This window comes from Oncorhynchus clarkii, chromosome 1 (assembly GCF_045791955.1).
Source record: "Oncorhynchus clarkii lewisi isolate Uvic-CL-2024 chromosome 1, UVic_Ocla_1.0, whole genome shotgun sequence".
NCBI lineage: Eukaryota > Metazoa > Chordata > Actinopteri > Salmoniformes > Salmonidae > Oncorhynchus > Oncorhynchus clarkii.
Window position 1 is genome coordinate 56,317,895 of NC_092147.1, and position 19,473 is coordinate 56,337,367.

At 40.4% G+C, this 19,473-nt stretch overlaps 1 protein-coding gene across 1 annotated transcript in view; it reads left to right on the top strand.

The window, feature by feature from the left end:
- Positions 1-19,024, top strand: part of LOC139409067 (WD repeat domain 11) — a 140,556-nt gene extending 121,532 nt beyond the window's left edge. Inside the window, exons 25-29 of the mRNA XM_071153746.1 lie at positions 13,316-13,481; positions 14,075-14,172; positions 14,414-14,559; positions 15,021-15,100; positions 15,537-19,024. Coding sequence (XP_071009847.1) covers positions 13,316-13,481; positions 14,075-14,172; positions 14,414-14,559; positions 15,021-15,100; positions 15,537-15,718 — 672 coding nt within the window. The 3' untranslated portion in view covers positions 15,719-19,024. The remainder of the gene's footprint in view (positions 1-13,315; positions 13,482-14,074; positions 14,173-14,413; positions 14,560-15,020; positions 15,101-15,536) is intronic.
- Positions 19,025-19,473: the final 449 nt, after the last annotated feature.

Here is a 19,473-nt window from a genome sequence, read left to right on the forward strand (position 1 = left end):
CTCATCAGTCCATAATGATTACAAGCATACCCATAACATGATGCAGCCACCACTATGCTTGAAAATATGGAGAGTGGTAATCAGTAATGTGTTGCAATGGATTGGCCTCAAACATAACACTTTGGATTCAGAAGAAAATGTTTATTGCTTTGCCACATGTTTTGCGCTTTTTCTTTAGTGTCTTGTTGCGAACAGGATGCATGCTTTGGAATATTTGTGTTCTGTACAGGCTTCCTTCTTTTCACTATGTCAATTAGGTTAGTATTGTGAAGTAACAATAATGTTGTTGATCCATTCTCTGTTTTCTCCCATCACAGCCATTAAACACTGTACCTGTTTAAAAGTCACCATTGGCCTCATGGTGAAATCCCAGAGCAGTTTCCTTCCTCTCCGGCAAATGATTTAGGAAGGACACCTGTATCTTTGTAGTAACTGGGTGTATCGTATTGATGCACCATCCAAAGTGTAATTAATAACTTTACCATGGTCAAAGGGATATTCAATTCAATCTTCTTATTTGTTACACATCTACCAATAGGTGCCCTTCTTTGCAAGGCATTGGAAAACTTCCCTGGTCTTTGTGGTTGAATCTGTGTTTGAATTTCAGTGCTCGACTGAGGGACCTTATAGATAATTGTGTGTGTGGGGTACAGAGATGAGGTAGTCATTCAAAAATCCTGTTAAACACTGTTATTGCACACCGACGTGAGTCCATGCAATTTATTTTGTGACTTGCACATTTTTACTCCTGAACTTATTTTGATTTTCCATAACAAAGGGGCTGAATATTTACTGACTCAAGATATTTAAGCTTTAAATATTTTATGAATTTAAAAAAATAAAAATAAAAAACTCTTTACATTATGGGGTGTTATTGTGTTTTGGCCAGTGACTAAACATCTCAATTTAATTCCTGTTTAATTCAGGCTTTAACGCAACAAAATGTGTAACAAGTCAAGGGGTATGAATACTTTTCTGAAGTCACCATATAGGGTACAGATTGGAGTGGCAGCCAGTCTTAAACCTTAAATGGTTGAGACATTTTGCCATGTTCTTTTGGTCTGTAGTCACTGCCAGTTTTGGAAGCCTTTGTTAACTTTTTGGTGACTGGGTGGCAGTATTGAGTAGCTTGGATGAATAAGGTGCACAGAGTAAACTGCCTGCTACTCAGCCTTTAAAGCTTATATGCATATAATTAGTATATTCGGATAGAACACTGAAGTTTCTAAAACTGTTTGAATGATGTCTGTGAGTATAACAGAACTCATATGGCAGGCGAAAACCTGAGAAAAATCCAACAAGGAAGTGGGAAATCTGAGGTTTGTAGGTTTTCAACTCGTAGCCTATCGAAGATACAGTGGGATATTGGTCATGTTGCACTTCCTAGGGCTTCCACTAGATGTCAACAGCCTTTAGAACCTTGTTTGATGCTTCTACTGTGAAGTGGGGCCAAATGAGAAGGGATTGAGCCAGGTGTCTGGCAGATTGCCACGAGCTCATGATGTGCGGTCATGTGAAAGTTAGCTTGCGTTCCATTGCTTTTCTACAGACAAAGGAATTCTCCGGTTGGAACATTATTGAAGATTTATGATAAAAACATCCTAAAGATTGATTATATACATCGTTTGACATTTTTCTACGACCTGTAATATAACTTTTTGGACTTTTCGGCCGACCTTTCGGCTGGACTTGCACAAGCGTTTGGATTTGTTTACCAAACGCCCTAACAAAAGGAGCTATTTGGACATAAATTATGAACTTTATCGAACAAATCAAACATTTATTGTGGAACTGGGATTCCTGGGAATGCATTCTGATTAAGAACATCAAAGGTAAGTGAATATTTATAATGTTATATCTGACTTCTGTTGACTGCACAATATGGCAGATATCTTTTTGGCTTGTTTGGTCTCTGAGCGCCGTACTCAGATTATTGCATGGGGTGCTTTTTCCGTAAAGTTTTAAAAAAAATCTGACATAGCGGATGCATTAAGGAGAAGATTATCTAAAGTTCTATGTATAATAGTTGTATCTTTTATCAATATTTATTATGAGTATTTCTGTAAATTGATGTGGCTCTCTGCAAAATCACTGCATGTTTTGGAACTACTGAACATAACACGCCAATGTAAAATGAGGTTTTTGGATATAATTAAGCACTTTATCGAACAAAACATACATGTATTGTGTAACATGAAGTCCTATGAGTGTCATCTGATGAAGATCATCAAAGGTTAGTGATTAATTTTATCCATATTACTGCTTTTTGTGACTGAAAAATGGCTGTGTTTTTCTGTGACTTGGTGGTGACCTAACATAATCGTTTGTGCTGCTTTCGTTGTAAAGTCTTTTTGAAATCAGACACTGTCTGGATTAACGAGAATTGTATCTTTAAAATGGTGTAAATACTTGTATCCTTGAGGAATTTTAATTGAGATTTCTTTTTTTATTTTATTTTTTGGCACTTTCACTGGCTGTTGGCAGGGTGGGACGCTACCATCCCGAATATCCCAGAGAGGTTTTAAGGCCTCTAGAAATGCAAGTGAAATATAACACCAACAATGTATTAATATGCTGTAATGTGTAAACACTTGCTTTTACCAATCCCTTGTAATTACAGTAAAATACTGTGAAATACAAACCTCTCCCCTCAATTAGTTTCATCCATTCATTCTGATTACGGTGGCATTTGTTTTTACAGTATAATACAGTTCATTTTACGGTATTGTACTGTGTACAGTACTTGCGTTGATACCATTTTTATATTACAGTAGGTGTAGGCTTACTGTAATATGAAATACCGAATTTTACATGCCACTGAGCTGCCTGTAAGGGACTGTCAAATTCTGGATCCCAGATTTCTATTGCTAGGCTACTATATTTATTTCTCTACTGCTAATTTGGCACATTGCTTCGCAATACAACTGGAGTAGCCTACCTGGCTTTAATGAAAATGAATGAATCACAAACCCCAATCCATTCGCTATTTAAGTGGTAATGGGTGATTTAATTTTTTATTTATTTTTTTATATTTTTTTTTTACTTCCCCTGTTCTGACAGGTGCATGATAATGAGTCATTCTAAATTTAAAATCTTATCTAATTTCGAACGCATTCATTTTTCCCCTGACTTTTAAAAATTATCAATAGTCACATCATGCAGCCCATAGCGTACAGTGCCTTCAGAAAGTATGCACACCCCTTGACCTTTTCCACATTTTGTTGTGTTACAGCCTGAATCTAAAATGTATTAAATTGAGATGTTTTGATGCTGGCTTACACACAATACCCATATTGTCAAAGTGGAATTATGTTTTTAGGAATTTGTACATTAATAAAAAAATGTATAGCTGAAATGTTTTGAGTAAGTATTCGACCCCTTTGTTATAGCAAGCCTAAATAAGTTCAGGAGTGAAAATGGGCTTAACACATCACGTAAATTGCATGGACTCACTCTGTGTGCAATAATAAATAGGGTTTAACATTATTTTTGAATTACTGCCTTATCTCTGTACCCCACACATACAATTATCTGAAGGTTCCTCAGTCGAGCAGTGAATTTCAAGCACATATTCAACCAAATGACCAGGGAAGGTTTCCAATGCATCGCAACGAAGGGCACGTATTGGTAGATGATAAAAATGTATATCCCTTTGAGCACGGTGAAGTTATTAATTACAACCACTGTGCTTATTATTATTATTTGACCCTGCTGGTCATCTATAAACGTTTGAACATCTTTGCCATGTACTGTTATAATCTCAGCCCTACACAGCCAGAAGAGGACCGGCCACCCCTCAGAGCCTGATTCCTCTCTAGTTTTTTTCCTAGGTTCCCCCCTTTCTAGGGAGCTTTTCCTAGCCACCGTGCTTCTACATCTGCATTGCTTGCTGTTTTGGGGTTTTAGGCTGGGTATAGCACTTTGTGACATCGGCTGATATAAAGAGGGCATTATAAATACATTGGATTGATTGACTTTGGATGGTGTGTCAATACACCCAGTCACTACAAAGATGGTCATCCTTCCTAAGCTAAGTCAGTTACCGGAGAGGAAGGAACCCGCTCAGGGATTTTATGAGGCCAATGGTGACTTTAACAGTTAGAGTTTAATGAGAAAATTGTTGATGGATCAACAACATTGTAGTTACTCCACAATACTACTCTAATTAACAGATTGAAAAGAATGAAGCCTGTATAGAATACAAATATTCCAAAACATGCATCCTGTTTGACAATGAACTATGAACAATGAACTAAAGTAATACTTCAAAAAATGTTGCAAAGCAATGAACTTTTTGTCCTAAATACAAAGTGTTATGTTTGGGGCAAATCCAATACAACACATTACTGAGTACCACTCAATATTTTCAAGCATAGTGGTGGCTTCATCATGTTATGGGTACGCTTGTAATGGTTTTTGAATGGGGAGTTTTGTTAGGATAAAAAAATAACAGAATGGAGCTAAGCACAGAGCAATAATTTTTTAAAGAATAATGGGCAAATGTTGCACAATCCAGGTGTAGAAAGCTCTTAGAGAATTACCCAGAATAACTCACAGCTGTAATCACTGCCAACGGTGCTTCTACAAATGATTGACTTGGGACAGTGAGTAGTTATCTAAATTAGATATTTCTGTATTTCATTTTCAATAAATGTGCAAAAATGTAAGAACATGTTTTCACTTTGTTATTATAGGGTGTTGTCTGTAGATGGGTGAGAAAGAAAAAAATTAATATTTAATCTATAAAAACAAACACATACATCAGTAAGAAAGTCCTCAATCAGCTTTCTGAATTGCTCTAGAGCAGGTTTTCTCAAACTGGTTCACTACACGCAATACGTTTTTTCTTCACATTTTCAAACAATCCATTTATGTTTTCCAACGGGGCCATACATTTGGGTGAGTTTTTTTTTTCTCGCCTGAGTAGCCTCGTTTCACTGCCCCCCAAAAAATAAGCCATCTAGTGTTCAACAAAATAACAACACAATGTCAAATACAGGTAGCGTAGTCAAATAATTTACATCCAATCACATTAACCGCTGCTCATTCCGTTTGCTCGAAAATTGATAAATGGTTAAAAAGAAGTCGGGCCTGCATCCATAGACATATACCAGCTCTACTGGTAGTACTGCTACTACCAGCAGTACTACACCTGCACCTGTCGACGACACAAGTTCTTCTGCTTCCACAAGCATATCCAATGCTAGCATCAGTAATTCTACATTTGTTCTTTGTCCAGCTAGCATGGACACTGACAGTAGTGAATCTGATGCAGCCGAAGAGCTACTGCCCCTTACCCGAGAAAGCACCGAAAAACAGACAGGGACGTTGGACCATCGAGGAGGCACTAATATTATGAGAACTACATTGATTTGGGGTTCACTTATATTGGGAGTAGTGCCTTTCCTCAGCCACAGTGTGTTATATGTGCAAAACTACTATCTCACAACTCGATGAAACCTTCGCTCTTGCGCAGACATTTAGAAACAAAACATGAAAATTAGAAAAATAAGCCACGGGAGTTTTTTGAGCGAGTATTAAGACTTTTGAGTAGTAAGACATGTATAAAAGCAACAGATACCATTAATAAGGAGGGGCTAGAAGCGTCTTATATGGTGAGCTACCGAGTGGTTAGGACAGGCATCCTCATACTGTTGTGGAGGACTTAATTATTCCTGCTGCCGCGTTTATTGCTGGGACAATGCGGGAGGAAAAGGCCCAAAAAACTATACAGGTAATGCCTTCATCAAACAACATGGCAGGAGATGTTTTGAAACAATTACTGCTTCGCATACAAGCCAGTGCTTTATAGCTGGATGAGTAAACAGACTGGCACAGGTTCCTGGTATATGTCCGTTACGTTTATGGGGGGTCAATTAAGGAAGACATCCTCTTCTGCATATCACTGGAAACCAGAACAACAGGAGATATTTTTAAAGTACTGGACAGCTTTGTGACATCAAATGGACTCTGTACTCATGGCGCAATAGCCATGACAGAGAGACATAGTGGAGTGGTAACGCACATGCAAGCAGTTCCTCCCGATGCCACTTGGGTACGCTGCAGCAACCACTGAGAGGCTCTTGCTGCCCAGGCAATGCCTGACAGCTTGAAAGACGTTTTGGAGGCTACAGTGAAAATGGTTAACTTTGTTAAAGCAAGGCCCCTGAACTCTCGTGTATTTTCTGCACTATGCAATGATATGGGCAGCGACCATGTAACTCTTTTACAACATACAGAAGTGCACTGGTTATGAAGGGGCAAAGTATTGACACGTTTCTTTGAAATTGAGAGATGAGCTTAAAGTTTTCTTTACTGACCATAATTTTCACTTGTCTGACCGCTTGCATGATGATGACGTTTCTCACAGGACTGTCCTATCTGGCCTATAGCGAAGCACCTGAGTGAGTTGGGTGTGCAATTACGCAGGTACTTTTCCAAAACACGACACAAACATTTGGATTCGTTATCCCTTTCATACCCTGCCTCGAGTCCACTTACCGATATCTGAACAAGAGAGCCTCATCGAAATTGCAACAAGCGGTTCTGTGAAAATGTAATTTAATCAAAAGCCAGTGCCAGATTTCTGGATTAGGCTGCGCTCAGAGTATCCTACCTTGGCAAATCACGCTGTTAAGACCCTGATGCCCTTTGCAACCATGTACCTATGTGAGAGTGGATTCTCGGCCCTCACTAGCAGGAAAACTAAATACAGGCACAGACTGTGTGTGGATAATTATTTAAGACAGACTCTCCAATACAACCCAACATTGCAGAGTTATGTGCATCCTTTCAAGCACACCCTTCTCAATAACCTGTTGTGAGTTATTCACAATTTTTGATGAACAAATAAAGTTGTATATGTAAGATGGCTACATAAAGAGTCAAACAACCCGAGTCGGGTCGTGACGACAACTCACACTCATTATTATGTTTTATATTTGAGATTCTTCAAAGTATCCACCCTTTGCCTTGATGACAGCTTTGCAAACTCTTGGTGTTCTCTCAAACAACTTCATGAGGTAGTCACCTGGAATGCTTGTCCAGCAGTCTTGGAGTTTCCGTCACTCTCACTTGATAATGCCTCAAATTTCCCAGCGGCATCCCCTTTGTCTGGTCATAATGCACCCTAAAAAAATCTATGCCTCTTGCAGCCCTTCTCCCTGTGTGCTGCCTGCTCCGAAGCACCACTCACCTCACGCACACAGCTCCATCACATCATCTGGTCTTTCTCACAGGCTACAAGTGAAGACAGACACATCGGGGACGCAACTGCCCGAGGTGCATATTGAAGATATTTTAAGAACTGTCCACATTTACTTTTTGTCAGCCAACAAGATGAGTAGGCCTGAAGACAGCAAAAGCACTAGCCTATGTCAATCTACTATCCCCCATAGTACAAAAGTTGAGCTATTCTGTGCGAGAAATAAATATTCCAAACATAATCTGGGACAGTTGTGGGATGCGATAGATCCCAAATTAACACAACCACTATAATAAAAAAAAATGAAAAAGGATTTTGCGAAATGAGGCTGACGCAACAGATCAGAACGTTTAGCTGAAATTGTTGATGAACTATTACTTTCTTCACATTATAAGCGCAGCTTTGCACACACAGCGCGAATGTTCCATTAGCGGGAAAACACCATTATCAAAATTGACCACAAACGTGATTATGCATGTTATGCATTTTTATGGTGAAAATTATCTTCCCAAAACTTGAAACTCGTGCTGCATACAGTATTGTAAAGTGGATTAATGTGCATCTTTTTAAGAATTTATTTGGCCACTTTAGTTGTGATACAAACCTTATCAAAACGTGTGCGACTATGATTCGACTAAGTAAAAAAAAAAATGTTTATAATAATATTGTTTCTTGCCTTAACCTGTTCATCATTCACAAGTGATAACATATCATACCTTAAGGTAACATTTTGACATTCGCCATATGGTTAGTGAGAAAGTCCACATTGCAAATGTACGGTCCCTTACTAGACGTCCGACAACGTTTCGACGGCGTCGGGCCTTGCAGCAGGGCCGGATCTTCCAGGAAGTCATCAAACGAACTCTCTCGGACATTCGGTTTCCGTTTTATAAAAATGTTAAATTTTTGTCATTTTTCCGCTCTCCTGGTAAATCCCCCAAGAGGGCAAATGGAATCATATTGCAAATGTACAAAACATCACCAATCACTACGTGTCCTTATCTCCTAAATGGAAAATATTTTGAAGACGTAACTTGGTGAGCATAGGTTTGGCATAATGGGCAGTTGGCCCCAAACAAGATGGCGTCTATGCCTCAACATTTTTTGAGTTATGGCCATTTTTCTGGGATTAAAGGTCGAAAAATGAAAATAGAGCAATAATATTTCCGCTTCAAGTCAAAGTAATTGAACCTACGGTGTCAATAAAAAAAGAACCAGCCATTTATCTATCGTCATTTAAGAGAAATCGTACAATGTCAAATTGGTGATGTTCAAAAATATATATATATATTTTTTTTAAATTACAGATCCAGTTGCAGTGTGTTCACACAAATCTTTTTCAAGGGTGCTTCGGAGCTCTGCGAGATTTCTGAGATTTTCTGTGATTTTCTGAAATAACACACACTCACTAACCCCTCCATAAATAAGTCAGTTCTTAACGTAAATACTTATAACTCAAAATTCTATAAGTGCCTACCGCAAGGAGGATATGTGTTCACTTTCAGCTTCCTGTGTCAACCGGTAGTGCCTTAAAATGGTGTCATAGGTGCTGTTTCGAAGGGTTAAAAGGTCAAATCCTTTCAAAACTTTATATGTGTGATTAGGCAACCCTCATGGACTGTAAATCAGTAATTTCTCCCATAAAATTTCCACACACACACACACACACACACACACACACACACACACAGCTTGGACGGAGGGACACAGTGTGGTGCGTAGAGACAGACAGTGCCTGCAATAGTTACCTTTGTTCGAACAGTTAAAGAACCATCAGACCTAGAGTTCTGAAACTTTAGAAACCTGTTCTAGAGCTCAGGTCGATAGTGTGTGGTGAGTTATGTGGCTCTAGAAGGTTCAATACGAGTAGGAAAATGTTGGTGTGGTGTCAGTTTATCAGTTTGGTGTCAGAATGACATCTAATTGACTGATGGACGTTGACTTGCTGGCTGACTTTTGTCCATTTGCAATATGTTTAAACAGTGAGGTACCATCACCAAAATGACATTCACCCCCCCACCCGTGCCCATCCAATAGTCATTTGTCATTTTGGACATTTTTCAAAAAATCTGTAAAAAACAACAGTCCCACTTCTCCCTCATCATACATGACAAATAGACCATCTAGGTTGATTCATGGCTTAACATAGTGCTATATATCATAGTGCTATATATCATTTTGGCAGTATAAATGCCTTTTGACACTTTCAAATCACATTTGGAAATTTCTTATGACATTTGGCCTAAAAAAAAGTGACCTGACTTTGACTTTTGACTTCCTATGAAATCATATTGCAAATGGACAAAACATATGCCCTATGCACAAGTTATTTTTAAATGATGATAATAAAATATGACTAAAGTATGTTGATACAGTTCTTATACATGTGTTATTGACAAAAAAAAATAGAAATAATTTCCAAAAACGGTCCAGAAAGCACTTTTTTAAGGGGGTGATAAGATTTTGAAAAATGTTTACTTTTGGGTCTTGACTTGTTACATTTGCAATATGAAAAATCATGGTGGAGCGCACTCGCCATCTGTTGGATTTTTGCAGTGTTACACTTGGCATTTTCCATATGGCATTTGCAATCAACTTTGAATGAAACAACGCCGAATTGAGTGGTATTGGACACCGTGTATATGGTTGTTACAGTGCCAATATGTTCCCATTCATTTTGTCCATTTCAGGGGGGAGTTCCCTTACATTTGTAAGTGATAGGCTAATTTTGTCACCCAACAGACTATTCTTGATTTAATCTTGGCTTTACATATACTAAATAATATATGTGTGAAGCTCGTTTTAATTTAGAATTGACCATTAACATGCACCTGACTTGAAACAGGGGCAGGGGAAAAAATACATCTCTGCACTTAAATAGTGAATGGAGGAAACTTTTCCTGTGGTTCATTTTCATGCCAGCCAGGTAGGCTATACTCCTGTTGAAAATATAAGCAATGTGCTTTTATATTTGCTTAATATTAGGACAGTTGAGAAATAAATATAGTAGGCTTAGCATATAGAAAGCTGATGGGATCCTTCTCTTTTTAAGAGAGGCCATCAATATGTTTTCTCGCACAATTGCATAGCCTATAGAAATGTTGTGCAGCATGACCTCATGGACTCTCATGAAGTGTTTGATTAGATTTTTGATGCCATTTGAATTGATGTCATAGTGATTAGAGGGACAATAGAGTGCTGAGTACCAGGCAGTTAGCAAATTTGGTTGGCTACTAATGACCATTAGCAGCATCAGAGCTTGGAGAAGCCAAATTACCGTGACTAAATGGTCATGTGGAATTTGACTGCCTTCATGACTCGTGACCACCGATGTGGCAGTAATACGGTCACCACAACAGCCCAAATCTACACACAATACCCCATAATGACAACGCAAAAACCTTTTTTATTTCTTTGCAAATGTATTTAAAACCTAAATATCACATTTACATCAATATTTACTCAGAACTTTGTTGAAGCACTTTTTGCAGCAATTACAGCCTCGAGTATGACGCTACAAGCTTGGCACACCTGTATTTGGGGAGTTTCTCCCATTCTTCTCATGCTCTGTCAGGTTGGATGTGGGTGATGTTAAGCCAGGTTCAAGTCCAGGTTCTGGCTGGGCCACTCAAGGACATTCAAAGAGTTTTCCCGAAGCAACTCCTGCGTCGTCTTGGCTTTGTGCTTAGGGTTGCTGTCCTGTTGGAAGGTGAACCTTCACCCCAGTCTGAGGTCCTGAGCGCTCTGGAGCAGGTTTTCATCAAGGATCTGTCTGTACTTTGTCTCGTTCATCTTTCCCTCAATCCTGACTAGACTCCCAGTCCATGCCACTGACAAACATACCCACAGCATGATGCTGCCACCTCCATGCTTCACCGTATTGATGGTGCAATGTTTCCTCCAGACGTGACACTTGGCATTCAGGCCGAAGGGTTCAATCTTTGTTTCATCAGACCAGATAATCTTGTTTCTCATGGTCTGAGAGTCTTTAGGTGCCTTTTAGCAAACTCCAAGCGGGCTGTCATATCGAGGGAATGATGAACAGAGCAAAGTTCAGAGAGATCCTTGATGAAAACCTGCTCCAGAGCGCTCAAGACCTCAAATTGGGGTTAAGGTTCACCTTCCAACAGGACAATGACCCTAAACACACAACCAAGACAACACAGAAGTGGCTTCGGGACAAGTCTCTAAATGTCATTGAATGGCCCAGCCAGAGCCCGGAATAGAACCCAATTGAACATCTCTGGAGAGACCTAAAATTAGCTGTGCAGCGACGCTCCCCATCCAACTTGACAGAGCTTGAGAGGATCTGCACATGTGTGTTAAGCTTGTAGCATCATACCCAAGAATACTCAATTCTGTAATCACTGCCAAATGTACTAAAACAAAGTACTGAGTAAGGAGTCTGAATACTTGTGTAAATGTTTCAGTTTTTATATATATATATATATATATATATATATATACACACACACACACACATACATCTCTCAGCAAAAAAAGAGCCGTCCTCTCACAGCAAACTTAACGTGTAGATATTTGTATGAACATAAGATTCAACAACTGAGACATAAACTGAACAAGTTCCACAGACATGTGACTAACAAATTTAATAATGTGTCCCTGAACAAAGAGGGGAGTCAAAAATCAAAAGTAACGGTCAGTATATGGTGTGGCCACCAGCTGCATGAAGTACTGCAGTGCATCTCCTCCTCATGGACTGCACCATATTTGCCCGTTCTTGCTGTGAGATGTTACCCAACTCTTCCACCAAGGCACCTGCAAGTTCCCAGACATTTCTGGGGGGAATGGCCCTAGCCCACACCCTCCGATCCAACAGGTCCCAAACATGCTCAATTGGATTGAGACCCGGGCTCTTCGCTGGCCATGGCAGAACACTGACATTCCTGTCTTGCAGGAAATCACGCACAGAACGAGCAGTATGGCTGGTGGCATTGTCGTGGTGGAGGGTCCAGACCAAATTTTACACTTTATATTGGATAGGCCATCACTTGAAAAACTACAAACCTCAGATTTCCCACTTCCTGGTTGGATTTTTCTCAGGTTTTCGCCTGCCATATGAGTTCTGTTATACTCACGGACATCATTCAAACAGTTTTAGAAACTTCAGTGTGTGTTCTATCCAAATCTACTAATAATATGCATATCTTAGCTTCTGGGCCTGAGTAGCAGGCAGTTTACTCTGGGTACGCTTTTCATCCGAACGTGAAAATTGCGCCCCCAGCCATAAGAAGTTAACGACCATTCCACAGGTGCATGTTCATTAATTGTTTATGGTTCATTGAACAAGCATGGGAAACAGTGTTTAAAGCCGTTACAGTGAAGATCTGTGAAGTTAATTGGATTTTTACTTGTCTTCGAAAGACAGGGTCCTGAAAAAGGGATGTTTCTTTTTTTTATATTTGCTACAATTTCTAAAAACCTGTTTTTGCTATATCATTATGAGCTATTGTCTGGAGATTTACAAGAGAAACACAATTGAATCAATTTTTGAATAAGGCTGTAACTTAACAAAATGTGTAAAAAGTCGAGGGGTCTGAATATTTTCCATTATGCTTGGAAGTCTGGAGATCCTAAACATGTTTATGTTAACTACTGGTCAATTACTCACTGGTCCATAGTGTATGGGCCACCATTCTTTACCTGATTAAAGGTATAAATAATTACTGTGTTTTTTTCCTCCTCTCCTCTCATTCACTCTCTGCACCTATTTTCTTTGTTCTTTATTTGGATCCCCATTAGCTGACGCCTTGGCCCTAGCGACCGCTAGTCTCCCTGGAGTCCACAAAAGAAAGACATTACAAACATAACAGAGATGGCCCAAAAACATATGCAAAACACTGTCAATTTTGCAGTTGTCACAATGGACAATGGTAGGCATCACAGACATTGAATAAAGAACAGTGAGACGAGAGAACTCAAAAGAAACACAATACTTCTGACACAAACCCTCTTTCAACTTCCCTGTCTCTCTCTCATGGTCTTTATCCCCAATTAAGACATGAAAAGAGTTGCAAGCTGTGGGAGGCAGTGCCTCCTTTAAAATAACAATCTTCTAACATTTTTCTTCTCCTGTCTTCTCTCCCTCAGACGGACCGAGCGGTGCAGTTGCTGTTGGAGACTAGTGCTGACAACCCCAGTTACTACTGTGACTCACTGAAGGCGTGTCTGGTGACCACCATCACCTCCTCAGGGCCCTCCCAGAGCACCATCAAACTAGTGGCCACCAACATGATCGCCAACGGCAAACTGGCAGGTAACTGGAAGCCATATAATTAAATATAACTCTAGTTTATGGAAGGTATATGACATCTGCCACTCTAGTATTTTATTTCTAAGCTGCCCTCCCAGAGCACCATCAAACTGGTGGTCACAATCATGATCGCCAAAGGCAATCTGGCATGTACTGGTGGCCATAAAGCTAAATAGAACACTATTTCCATTAAGATTGATGATGTCAGTCACTCTAGTATTATACTGAATATCTACGCAGGTGGCAACAAAGAGACTATTGTTTCAACTGTGGTACCATTGTGGTGTATGCCATGGGCTCTTCCAACCTTGGCTCTAATACCCAGACCAGCCTAGGCAGAGCCTCTGCCATTGCACACCCCCACCTCTAGTTCTATGGAGTAGGTAGTGTGTTGAGTGTATTATTATGCAGTGTATTATTACCACGGTCCCCTTCTGCAGCCCAGCAGCTCACATAACAGGTAGTTTAACTCCACAGCCCATAAAAAAGGCCTTGTATAGCACAGTTATAGCTTCCCTTAGTAATCAATCCTAAACCCCCCTCATCTCACACACTCCATCACTCTCTCTGTCTCTACTTTTTCTCCCGTCTGTCAGAGGGAGTGCAACTGCTGTGTTTGATTGACAAGGCTGCGGACGCATGCCGATACCTGCAGACCTATGGGGAGTGGAACCACGCTGCCTGGCTGGCTAAGGTAACTTATATTTCACTCATCTGTCCATCATCAGTATCCCATTTAAAGTATTAGGGCCAGAGAAACTCTAAAATCATATTGCTGGGCTGGAGTCAAGGAGATGGTTCGTTGCAAATCAAGACTGTACAGTAATATAAAATGTAGTGGTAGTTCAGATAAAGCCTATAAAACATAATTGAAATTATAACTTGATCGCTTATGTGTGCCTCTGTATGCATGTGTGCCTGCAACTGTGTGTCAGGTGCGTCTGAACCCGGCAGAGAGCTCAGACGTGCTAAAGCGTTGGGCAGAGCACCTCTGCTCCCCTCAGGTCAACCAGAAGTCTAAGGCCATCCTAGTGCTGCTATCCTTGGGCTGCTTCCATAAAGTAGGAGAGATGCTACAAAGGTAACAGTCTCTCTCTCTCTCTCTCTCTCGCTCTCTCTCTCGCGCTCTCTCTCTCGTTCCCCATTATCAGCTCCTCTGGGACTTTATTCTGCTTTTTGCTCAGCTCTGTGTTATCCATCACTCCAAATTGGTCCTCATTGTCTAACTTTGAGCATTTTCAAAGGTGTGGTGGTGCTCTCCTACCTTGCTTCTCTCGCCACATTCAATATTGATCTACTCTGTGTAAGTAGACCTGCTGTCTCAGTGGCAGCCTGCATTTTAATGTGCCTCTCCCCATGACACCTTAGAAAGGCGTGTGGCTGGCAGGTTGACATGAAGCTTAAAAAACAGAGACATGAAAGTTGTGATGATGCACACCTCTCTCTGATGTCTCTCCCCCACCCTCCTCTCTTTCTCTCCTTCTCTCTCTCCTGTCTCTCTACCTCTTTCTCCCATCCATCCATCAATCTCAACTGTGACAGCATGAGGTACTTTGACCGTGCGGCGCTCTTCATTGAAGCCTGTCTGAAGTACGGAGTGATGGAGGCCAACGATTCCACCAATATCCTTTCAAAGTCAAGACATCATACAGTCTGGCTGTGCTAATCAGGTTATTCTCAATCTTTCTCACATAAAGTTTGTCTAGTCTAATACTACAGCAGTCTGGAACAGAATGGACTTACTGTACCTTTTATAGTACAGTTCACATGCTTTATTTTCTTTACCTGAAGAGTGGACACCACACTACCTTTTGTACTTTGATGTTTTAATTCAGACAGAAGAGGAAGATTGATGAATAGGTGAAACAGTATGAAGGGTTGAGGAGGTGATTGAACCCCAGTCTCCGGGGTTGTGGTACACAGTATGTGCAGAGCCAGAAGTGTTATTAACACTCAACTACAGGCTGAACACTTCACATCCTTTATCCAACCAGATCTTACTGTGCATTGTGGTTTGTCTGTTTCCAAGTGTTTTCTCCTTGACCTATGTGTCGCCACATAAGCTGATCGGGGCTGCGTTCGTGGACTACGCCCGACTACTGCGCACCCTGGGCCTGAGGGAGAGCGCCGCGTTCTGGGCATCACGGGCAGGGGGTGCCGGAGAGCAACTGCTGGAAGAACTCTTCCAGGGAGAGGGGGCAGTGCCCGAGGAAACTGAGGGCCTGGAGAACACAGAGTGATCCCTGAGTGTGGAGGAGAGGGGAGGAGTTGCCCATAAGCAAAGATCTATGATCAGCTAACGCTCACCCCCTCCTAATTGTAACTATTACAGGTGAAAATGCAAAACTGATCTTGGATCAGTGTTCTAGGGGCAATTTAGGGGGAGAGGAGAGGAAGTGTTTGTCACTGGAGATTGCCATGTCTGTGAATATGCTTTTGTGTGTTCTGATTCATCACGTGATCAGTGTATGTGTATGCATGTCGATTTCTCCCCCAGTGGCAGGACAAATGGAACCACACACTCACTCGCACAGCAAATGCAGACATTCATCTAATGCATCAATTTATGGTTATTAAGAACAGATTAAGAGATTATAATCAGTTTTTGTTGATTGATTTGAGGTTTTGAATGGTCAGTTAGCTTTATTTTGAGTGTTTTTTTTAACAATCTGACTCTTCCGTGGAAGATTCAATCAAAGTTTGCTGACTGTCGATGTACTGCTATTACCGTTTAAAGCAGTTAAAAGTGGCACAACCTTTTATCCTTCAACATTCTGCATTATGCACTCCCTTTTATTTAATGCTGGTGTTAGTGTAAATTAATGTTTAAATGAATGACATTAAGGTCAAGTGAGTGTCTATTCCCTGTAGCTCAGACATGAAGCAGACCAATGTCCCAGACAACCCACACAGTGTACCTGACCTGGGTTCAAATACTATTTGAAATCCTTCAAATACTTTGAGTGTTTGCTTTAGCCTGCTTGGAGTGCCAGATGAGCGTGGTTTGCACGGTTGAGACGTATCTATTGGTTATATTGCAACAGGCAAGCATTTGTGGTAGTATGTGAGCCCCGGTCTGCTGTGTCGTGACTGAGAGTAGGTGGTATAGAGCAGCTCTATTAAGACTGACCAAAGCCAGGCATAGTTAGCACAGGGGACTGCATTCATCAACTTGTCCCTGCATTACAGATGGGACACTGATGAGGCTCTTCCTCTAGTCTAGTTAGCCAGGGTTGTTTGCGCTAACAGACACAGTATATTATACCCCTACACAGAAGAGAGGATTTGACCACTGTTAGCTATAAGGGCTTCTTGGTTAATATATAAAATGTGGGCATGAAGTATTCAACAGTTGGATTGCAGATTGATCTCCAGCTTTTCCCAATAAGGACATAAGATGTCAGTTTTATTGTGTGTTTTCTGATGTGTGAAGTATGAGGATGTCTCATTAAAATAAAAATAAAATATAATGTTTAGCAAATCATTCTAGTGGACCAGAAAAGACAGAATCAGCATAAAGTTGACTGCTGTTCTGTAAAGATCACTAAAAGTCCTCCCTCATCAGGAGCATGGCATTGGCTGGTACCAGGCTCAGGACTAAAATGAGCCAATCAGCAAATACTTCCTGTCGCATACTGTAGGGTTGCATTCTAAAGGATCCACAAACTGCATTACACAATCTGTATCTAAGTACAGTTGAAGTCAGAAGTTTACATACACCTTAGCCAAATACATTTAAACTCAGTTTTTCACAATTCCTGACAATTAATCCTAGTAAAAGGTCAGTTAAGATCACCACTTTATTTTAAGAATGTGAAATGTCAGAATAATAGCAGAGAGAATTATTTATTTCAACTTTTTTTTCTTTCATCACATTCCCAATGCGTCAGAAGTTTACATACACTCAATTAGTATTTGGTAGCATTACCTTTAAATTGTTTAACTTGGGTCAAACGTTTTGGGTAGCCTTCCACAAGCTGCCCACAATAAGTTGGGTGAATTTTGGCCCATTCCCCCTGACAGAGCTGGTGTAACTGAGTCAGGTTTGTAGGCCTCTTTGCTCGCATACGGTTTTTCAGTTCTGCCCACAAATATTCTATGGGATTGAGGTCAGGGCTTTGTGATGGCCACTCCAATACCTTGACTTTGTTGTCCTTAAGCCATTTTGCCACAACTTTGAAAGTATGCTTGGGGTCATTGTCCATTTGGAAGACCCATTTGTGACCAAGCTTTAACTTCCTGACTGATGTCTTGAGATGTTGCTTCAATATATCCACATAATTGTCCTTCCTCATGAAGCCATCTATTTTGTGAAGTGCACCAGTCCGTCCTGCAGCAAAGCACCCCCACAACATGATGCTGCCACCCCTGTGCTTCACGGTTGGGATGGTGTTCTTCGGCTTGCAAGCCTCACCTTTTTCCTCCAAACATAACGATGATCATTATGGCCAAACAGTTATATTTTTGTTTCATCAGACCAGACCAGAGGATATTTCTCCAACAAGTACAATCTTTGTCCCCATGTGCAGTTGCAAACCGTAGACTGGCTTTTTTATGGCGGTTTTGGAGCAGTGGCTTCTTCCTTGCTGAGCGGCCTTTGAATGGTTATGTCGATATAGGACTTGTTTTACTATGGAAATAGATACTTTTGTATCTGTTTCCTCCAGCATCTTCACCATGTCCTTTGCTGCTCTTCTGGGATTGATTTGCACTTTTCGCACCAAAGTATGTTCATCTCTAAGAGACAGAACGCGTCTCCTTCCTGAATGGTATGACGGCTGTGTGGTCCCATGGTGTTTATACTTGCTCACTATTGTTTGTACAGATGAACGTGGTACCTTCAGGCGTTTGGAAATTGCTCCCAAGGATAAACCAGACTTGTGGAGGTCTACAATTTTTTTTCTGAGGTCTTGGCTGATTTCTTTTGATTTTCCCATGATGTCAAGCAGAGGCACTGAGTTTGAAGGTAGGCCTTGAAATACTTCCACAGGTACACCTCCAATTGACTCAAATGATGTCAATTAGCCAATCAGAAGCTTCTAAAGCCATGACATCATTTTCTGGAGTTTCCAAGCTGTTTAAAGGCACAGTCAACTTAGTGTATGTAAACTTCTGACCCACTGGAATTGTGATACAGTGAATTGTAAGTGAAATAATCTATCTGTAAACAATTGTTGGAAATATTACTTTGGTCAAGCACAAAGTAGATGTCCTAACCGACTTGCCAAAACTATAGTTTGTTAACAAGACATTTGTGGAGTGGTTGAAAAACGAGTTTTAATGACTCCAACCTAAGTGTATGTAAACTTCCGACTTCAACTGTATCAATAGGCTAAACCAGTCTAACCATTGACTCACACCCACATACCAAAAACTGTATAGCTCTTAAACCACTCACCAAAAACGACCAATCCCATGTCAACTCTTCCGTATAGGGTGTTAGGAGTGCGGGTAAAATATTGTTTTTTTCCCCTTGCCTCGTCTGTCTTGTTCAAAGTCAAAACTATTAAATAAATTAATTATTTTAAAAATATATACAAAAAAAATGTGAATGATGTACATGAAAAGTAATTCTGTGTTTAGTAGCACTTGTATTATGTTTTCTTGTTCAGAAGTGATATTGTAACTAAATCCGTGTGTCGTTCAGTTGCTGTGAGTGCTGTTCTAGTCTGGGATGTTGTTGACCACCCTAGACAATGTCACTATGGTAACCCACACTTATTTTGAGGATTACACAGGGCTTAGTTCCCACATATCCATGTCATGTAGTTTCAGTGTGTTTGTAGTTTTAGTTTCCATTATGCCTGAAATGGACTGGAGTCCAAACCATAGATTATATTTCTATGGTTTACTATTTCTATGGTCTAAAAGATCCAATCAGTTGATATGATACTGTTTATTTTGATCTAATCATGTCCTACAGTATTGTCTAAGTAATATTGGCCCCCACTGTACCCCTAGCCTGGTCCCAAATCTATTTATGCTGTCTTGCCAC